We start from the raw sequence: 8297 nt of genomic DNA, 5'->3' as shown, positions 1-8297 counted from the left end.
ACGCCCTTACTCGCATGTACCGCTGGACTCGAGTGTTGCTGGTGGACCTACTATTCATCAATGACTACGTGGCCAAATGGTGGGCCCCCCAGCGAAGAACGGGGTCAAAGGAGATGGCAACGAGGGTTGAGCTGATGACAACGAGCGCTAGCGTCTTTCACTGCCTCATGCCCAATTTCTTCGCACGGTTTGGTGGCGCACTAAAATTTTGGAAAAATTTGTTGCAACCTTCACATTCAGCTGGATAGTGGCACAACCATAATTTTTCCTATGTTTAAGCTAGACAATTTTCTAAATAAGACCTTCTCAAAACAAACAATTTCACCTTTATATGAAAGTAAACTGAAGGCGAGAACATCTAAAAGTGTACGGCAATAGAACAATAAACTTCAGTTCGTTGCTCCAGTTTCATGTCCAAAACAATAACCAAACAATCCAACCAACTGAAGTTGTAAATAAACAAACTATGAATGCACGGCAATAGAACATCTAAAAGTGTTTGCCACTTGACGCCTACAAGCGGTCATCGAGATTTTCCCACAAACACACAAGTATGATGCTCTAGGATCATCACAACAAACGGCAAATTAAGGAATTATTTAGAACCCTGAACGACGCCGCGGCAGCTAGGAACTAGGATAAGCAGGCTCGGAACCACGGGCTCTGGTAGGCGTACTCGGCGGTGTGTCGCTTGTCCTCGAGCGCGGCGTACTTCGACTCGTCCAGCCAGACGGAGGAGGAGAACTCGGCGGCCTTCTTGTCCAGAGCGAGCACGATGCCGTCTCCCACCGTCCAGTAGGCGAACCTGTAGGAGCTCCCTGCGAAGTGGAAGGGGCCCAGCCCCCTGCCGCTCCCGAACTGGTTGCCGTAGACTGCCATGCTGCTACGAGCGGCGCCGGAGATCCAGCGGCCGCCGCCGGCGGACGAGAACGCGCAGGCCCTGGCGACGCCGTCCCCAGGGCGATAGACCGCGCACGTGACCCTGAAGTTGGACAGGCTGATGCGCGCGCCCGCATCCTCGCCGTGGAGGAGGAAGGCGCCCAGGCAACCGCAGCCCTGGAACCACGCCGAGGGCGGGACGGTCCTGTAGCGCCCCGTGAGCGGATCGCAGACGACCAGGGCATACGCCGGCGACCAATTTGTCTCCTTGTCTAGGAGCACCAAGAGCAGGAGATCGTCCCAGAAGTCGGCGAGCTCCCAGCAGCGGCCCGCCAGTCCCGGCCGCGGGAGGAAGTCGAGCGCGAGGTTCCGCGCGACGGCGGCGGCCACCCACCTCGAGGAGGAGGGGACGAAGACGGGGTTGCCGCCGGGCGGACGCGGGTGCTGGTGGCGCTCGTCGACGCGGTAGTGGCCGCAGAAGTGGGCGGGCGACAGGCCGCGGAGCGAGATGTACCGGAGAAGGAAGCGTCCGACGTCGCCCGCGATCACGCGGCGCCAGCGCCGGCACGTGCACGCCGCGTAGACGAGGTGGCGATGCAAGGGGAGGCGCAGGAACACGAGCTCGAGAAGATCATTCGGGACGGCATCGATCTCGGTTGCCGGCGCGGTTTCCCTCTGGGCAGTCTTGCGGCGGCGGCGGCGGCGGCGGCCGTCCTCCATGGCCACCTGGACCTTACCCTAGCAGAGGTGAAAAGGCTCGGTCGTAGTAAATGGGTGCGCTAATTTCGCCCGGGAGGATAAATCAGAATGGACCCAGGAGGTTCGGTGGAAGAAACGGCTTTGCCAAGTCCCAGTCTCTCTCTCTCTTGTTTTTTTAGAAAAAAAGTCTCAGTCACATGCTCAGCCGTTGGACCTTGTTTTTTTGAATCATCAGTAACTTTTATTCCTCAAATGATGGCCAAACCGTTTACAATTTGTGGAAGAATAAAGTCAGGGGGAAAGGAGTCCCAAACATCTGAAACTCTAGTACTAAAGCAATGTTTTGCTAAGCTATCAGCTACTAGGTTGGCTTCCCTACAGCAATGGACGAAACTAATAGATGAAAACTTCATAGCCAAGATTGTTGCTTCGGTTATAACTGCAGCATTGCCGCCCATGTATGCCTCTAAGTTTGAAGCCGCCTCAAGAGCATTCAGGCTATCTGATTCAATAACAATTTTGGTGCATCCAATGTTAGCAGCAAGAATAAGTCCAAACCTAATTGCATATATTTCTGCGGAATCTGCCAAAACGGCATGAGGCAGAATCCAGCTCGCCGCTGCGATGAAGGTCCCATGTTCATCTCTCGCCACGGCTCCACAGGCTCCGGCCATTGTATCAGCATGGAACGACGCATCCACGTTGATTTTCACTATACTCGAGTCAGGTTTCCTCCATATCTGGTCTAACTTTCGGGTTGGCTGGTTTGGTGAGTTTGCTCGAACAAAATTTGTAGCCGGTACCTTAATCGATAGGGTCGTTCTATCAGGAGTTTGTATGGTTTCCCCCTTCACCGCTTGTCTCCGCTGCCACCAAATGTACCACATTGCCACAAGTATGAGTTCTGTTGCCGGTATTTCATGTATCACAAAATCAGATTGTAGGAGGATCTCCAGAGTAATGGACCCCGAGCGATCTTGTACCACTGCCTTCTGTATTGTATCTGCCAGCTGAAGTTCATTCCACACTTCCATGGCCCTTCAGCATGTGAAGATGCAGTGTTGTATATCTTCCAAACCAATTTTACAGAAGGGACATTGGGGGATTATAGGAATGTGTCTTCCAGCTAGAACACCGAAACATGGCAACACCCCCTTTAGAACCTTCCAACCAAAATGCTTGAATTTCCGGCGAAGCAGAGCTGCCAAAGTTGTTTCCACACTAAGTTAATTCGAGAACCACATGGAGTATCACATCGACCAAACTGACGGCCGAACTGGTGGTTGAACTCTACGTGATAAGCAGATCACACCAAAAAGGTACCAGACCTTGTAAAGTGCCAAGCAACAAAATCTTCTACAACTTCAACATGCAAAGGAATTTGTAAGATTCTTGCAACATCCACGGGTAAAAAATTGTCCCGAAGGAGCTCCACATCCCACTGACTCATATGTGGATGTATAAGTTCTTCAACCTTAGACAGAATGGTTCCTCCCTTAGGTGTGATGATCCTTCTTGACTCACTAGAAGGAATCCAGGGATCATCCCATATGTTAATATGTGAGCCAGACCCTATCCGCCAAATACACCCTCGTTTGAAAGTCTGTATACCTGCAACAATGCTTTGCCAAGTGAATGATGAACCCTCTTTAGGCCCTGCCTTCAGAATATCACCATTTGGATAATACTTGGCACTCAGAACATGTGCACATAAAGAATCAGGATTTTGGAGAAGTCGCCAACACTGCTTTGCTAACATAGCAAGATTAAAGCTGTGAAGGTCCCTAAACCCCATGCCACCCTTCTTCTTTGGGACACATAATTTCCACCATGCAAACCAGTGCATTTTCTTTTTCTCCTCTCCATCTCCCCACCAAAAACCTGCGATTTCATCTGTTATTGACTTGCAAACCCCCTTGGGTAATTTGAAGACCCACATAGCATAAGAAGGGATTGCTTGTGCCACCGATTTCACCAAAAATTCTTTGCCTTGTACTGATAGTATCTTTTCCTTCCATCCCTTCAACCTTTGGCAAACTCTATCAACAAGGTGGTGGAAGCAATCGCTTCTATCCACTCCTACCATAGTAGGGAGACCCAAGTACTTGTCAGTCAGTGCTTCCGTTAGGATATCCAGGATGCCACAAACACCTTCCCTGACCAACACTCCAGTATTAGGGCTGAAAAAAAATACTGGATTTTGCATTACTAACCCGCTGCCCTGAGCTTGCACAATAAGTATCCAAAATCCTCTCAAGGGTATTTGCGTTTTGATCTGTTGCTTTCATTAAAATAAGTGAGTCATCAGAGAAAAGAAGGTGTGAGATTGAGGGTGTGTTTCTGCAAACCCTTAAACCTTCAATTCCTCCAATGCTTTCTTCATGGGCAGTAAACTGGATAAACCCTCAGAGCATAACAGAAATAGGTAAGGGGATAAAGGATCCCCCTGCCTAAGCCCCCTCGTGGGCATATACTCATCCGTCTTTGTGTCATTAAACCTGATCCTGTAGCTTACAGACGAGACGCACTCCATAATCATATACACCCAACTCGGATTAAAGCCCAGTTTCAACATCATTCTCTGTAAGAAGCCCCATTCAACTCGATCATACGCTTTGAGCATATCCAGCTTGACTGCACAAACACCATTTGATCCATGTGTCTTCTTTTTTATTGCATGAAAACACTCATAAGCCACTAGCACATTATCTGTAATTAATCTACCTGGAATGAATGCCGACTGATTTGGGGAAATTACCTCAGGCAAGATCTGAAGGAAATATGCCCTAGAGGCAATAATAAAGTTATTATTTATTTCCTTATAATCATGATAAATGTTTATTATTCATGCTAGAATTGTATTTACCGGAAACATAATACATGTGTGAATACATAGACAAACAGAGTGTCACTAGTATGCCTCTACTTGACTAGCTCGTTAATCAAAGATGGTTATGTTTCCTAACCATGAACAATGAGTTGTTATTTGATTAACGAGGTCACATCATTAGTAGAATGATCTGATTGACATGACCCATTCCATTAGCTTAGCACCCGATCGTTTAGTATGTTGCTATTGCTTTCTTCATGACTTATACATGTTCCTATGACTATGAGATTATGCAACTCCCGTTTACCGGAGGAACACTTTGGGTACTACCAAACGTCACAACTTAACTGGGTGATTATAAAGGAGTACTACAAGTGTCTCCAATGGTCGATGTTGGGTTGGCGTATTTCGAGATTAGGATTTGTCACTCCCATTGTCGGAGAGGTATCTCTGGGCCCTCTCGGTAATACACATCACATAAGCCTTGCAAGCATTACAACTAATATGTTAGTTGTGAGATGATGTATTACGGAACGAGTAAAGAGACTTGCCGGTAACGAGATTGAACTAGGTATTGGATACCGACGATCGAATCTCGGGCAAGTAACATACCGATGACAAAGGGAACAACGTATGTTGTTATGCGGTCTGACCGATAAAGATCTTCGTAGAATATGTAGGAGCCAATATGGGCATCCAGGTCCCGCTATTGGTTATTGACCGGAGACGTGTCTCGGTCATGTCTACATTGTTCTCGAACCCGTAGGGTCCGCACGCTTAAGGTTACGATGACATTTATATTATGAGTTTATGCATTTTGATGTACCGAAGGTTGTTCGCAGTCCCGGATGTGATCACGGACATGACGAGGAGTCTCGAAATGGTCGAGACGTAAAGATTGATATATTGGAAGCCTATATTTGGATATCGGAAGTGTTCCGGGTGAAATCGGGATTTTAGCGGAATACCGAGAGGGTTACCGGAACCCCCCGGGAGCTATTTGGGCCATAGTGGGCCTTAGTGGAAAAGAGAAGGGGCTGCCCTAGATGGGCTGCGCGCCACCCCCTTCCCCTAGTCCTATTAGGACTAGGAGAGGTGGCCGGCCCCCTCCTCCTCTTTTCCCCTCCGAGGAATCCTAGTTGGACTAGGATTGGAGGGGGAATCCTACTCCCAGAGGGAGTAGGACTCTCCTGCGCCTCCCCCCCTTGGCCGGCCAGCCTCCCCTCCTCTCCTCCTTTATATACGGAGGCAGGGGCACCTCTAAACACACAAGTTGACACAAGTTGATCCACGTGATCGATTCCTTAGCCGTGTGCGGTGCCCCCTGCCACCATATTCCTCGATAATACTGTAGCGGAGTTTAGGCGAAGCCCTGCTGCTGTAGTTCATCAAGATCGTCACCACGCCGTCGTGCTGACGAAACTCTTCCCCGACACTTTGCTGGATCGGAGTCCGGGGATCGTCATCGAGCTGAACGTGTGCTCGAACTTGGAGGTGCCGTAGTTTCGGTACTTGATCGGTTGGATCGTGAAGACGTACGACTACTTCCTCTACGTCGTGTCATCGCTTCCGCAGTCGGTCTGCGTTGGGTACGTAGACAACACTCTCCTCTCGTTGCTATGCATCACATGATCCTGTGTGTGCGTAGGAAATTTTTTGAAATTACTACGAATCCCAACAGTGGTATCAGAGCCTGGTTATTGATGTTGATGTTATATGCACGAGTAGAACACAAGTGAGTTGTGGACGATACAAGTCATACTGCCTACCAGCATGTCATATTTTGGTTCGGCGGTATTGTTGGACGAGACGACCCAGACCAACCTTACGCGTACGCTTACGCGAGACCGGTTCCCTCGACGTGCTTTGCACAGAGATGGCTTGCGGGCGACTGTCTCTCCAACTTTAGTTGAACCAAGTATGGCTACGCCCGGTCCTTGCGAAGGTTAAAACGGAGTCTATTTGACAAACTATCGTTGTGGTTTTGATGCGTAGGTGAGATTGGTTCTTACTTAAGCCCGTAGCAGCCACGTAAAAAATGCAACAACAAAGTAGAGGACGTCTAACTTGTTTTTGCAGGGCATGTTGTGATGTGATATGGTCAAGGCATGATGCTGAATTTTATTGTATGAGATGATCATGTTTTGTAACTAAGTTATCGGCAACTGGCAGGAGCCATATGGTTGTCGCTTTATTGTATGCAATGCAATCGCGATGTAATGCTTAACTTTATTACTAAACGGTAGTGATAGTCGTGAAAGCATAAGATTGGCGAGACGACAACGATGCTACGATGGAGATCAAGGTGTCGCGCCGGTGACGATGGTGATCATGACGGTGCTTCGGAGATGGAGATCACAAGCACGAGATGATGATGGCCATATCATATCACTTATATTGATTGCATGTGATGTTTATCTTTTTATGCATCTTATCTTGCTTTGATTGACGGTAGCATTATAAGATGATCTCTCATTAAATTATCAAGAAGTGTTCTCCCTGAGTATGCACCGTTGCCAAAGTTCGTCGTGCCCAGACACCACGTGATGATCGGGTGTGATAAGCTCTACATCCATCTACAACGGGTGCAAGCCAGTTTTTGCACACGCAGAATACTCAGGTTAAACTTGACGAGCCTAGCATATGCAGATATGGCCTCGGAACACGGAGACCGAAAGGTCGAGCGTGAATCATATAGTAGATATGATCAACATAACGATGTTCACCATTGAAAACTACTCCATCTCACGTGATGATCGGTTATGGTTTAGTTGATTTGGATCACGTAATCACTTAGAGGATTAGAGGGATGTCTATCTAAGTGGGAGTTCTTAAGTAATATGATTAATTTAACTTAAATTTATCATGAACTTAGTACCTGATAGTATCTTGCTTGTTTATGTTGATTGTAGATAGATGGCTCGTGCTGTTGTTCCGTTGAATTTTAATGCGTTCCTTGAGAAAGCAAAGTTGAAAGATGATGGTAGCAATTACACGGACTGGGTCCGTAACTTGAGGATTATCCTCATTGCTGCACAGAAGAATTACGTCCTGGAAGCACCGCTGGGTGCCAGGCCTGCTGCTGGAGCAACGCCAGATGTTATGAACGTCTGGCAGAGCAAAGCTGATGACTACTCGATAGTTCAGTGTGCCATGCTTTACGGCTTAGAATCGGGACTTCAACGACGTTTTGAACGTCATGGAGCATATGAGATGTTCCAGGAGTTGAAGTTAATATTTCAAGCAAATGCCCGGATTGAGAGATATGAAGTCTCCAATAAGTTCTATAGCTGCAAGATGGAGGAGAACAGTTCTGTCAGTGAGCATATACTCAAAATGTCTGGGTATAATAATCACTTGATTCAATTGGGAGTTAATCTTCCGGATGATTGCGTCATCGACAGAATTCTCCAATCACTGCCACCAAGCTACAAGAGCTTCGTAATGAACTATAATATGCAAGGGATGAACAAGACTATTCCCGAGCTCTTCGCAATGCTGAAAGCTGCGGAGGTAGAAATCAAGGAGCATCAAGTGTTGATGGTTAACAAGACCACTAGTTTCAAGAAAAAGGGCAAAGGGAAGAAAAAGGGGAACTTCAAGAAGAACGGCAAGCAAGTTGCTGCTCAAGAGAAGAAACCTAAGTCTGGACCTAAGCCTGAAACTGAGTGCTTCTACTGCAAGCAGACTGGTCACTGGAAGCGGAACTGCCCCAAGTATTTGGCGGATAAGAAGGATGGCAAGGTGAACAAAGGTATATGTGATATACATGTTATTGATGTGTACCTTACTAGAGCTCGCAGTAGCACCTGGGTATTTGATACTGGTTCTGTTGCTAATATTTGCAACTCGAAACAGGGACTACAGAATAAGCGGGCACTGGCAAAGG

General features: G+C 47.5%; 1 protein-coding gene across 1 annotated transcript; it reads right to left on the bottom strand.

Moving 5' to 3' along the window:
- Positions 1 to 377: 377 nt before the first annotated feature.
- Positions 378 to 1630, bottom strand: LOC119281143. Its single transcript, XM_037561756.1, has one exon. It carries the CDS (start codon positions 1597 to 1599, stop codon positions 634 to 636), a length of 966 nt encoding a protein of 321 aa, XP_037417653.1. The 5' UTR covers positions 1600 to 1630; the 3' UTR covers positions 378 to 633.
- Positions 1631 to 8297: the final 6667 nt, after the last annotated feature.

Source organism: Triticum dicoccoides, chromosome 3B, assembly GCF_002162155.2.
Source record: "Triticum dicoccoides isolate Atlit2015 ecotype Zavitan chromosome 3B, WEW_v2.0, whole genome shotgun sequence".
Taxonomy (NCBI): Eukaryota; Viridiplantae; Streptophyta; class Magnoliopsida; order Poales; family Poaceae; genus Triticum; species Triticum dicoccoides.
Note: the sequence above shows the minus strand (reverse complement) of the source record. Positions and strands in the feature narration are given on the sequence as shown.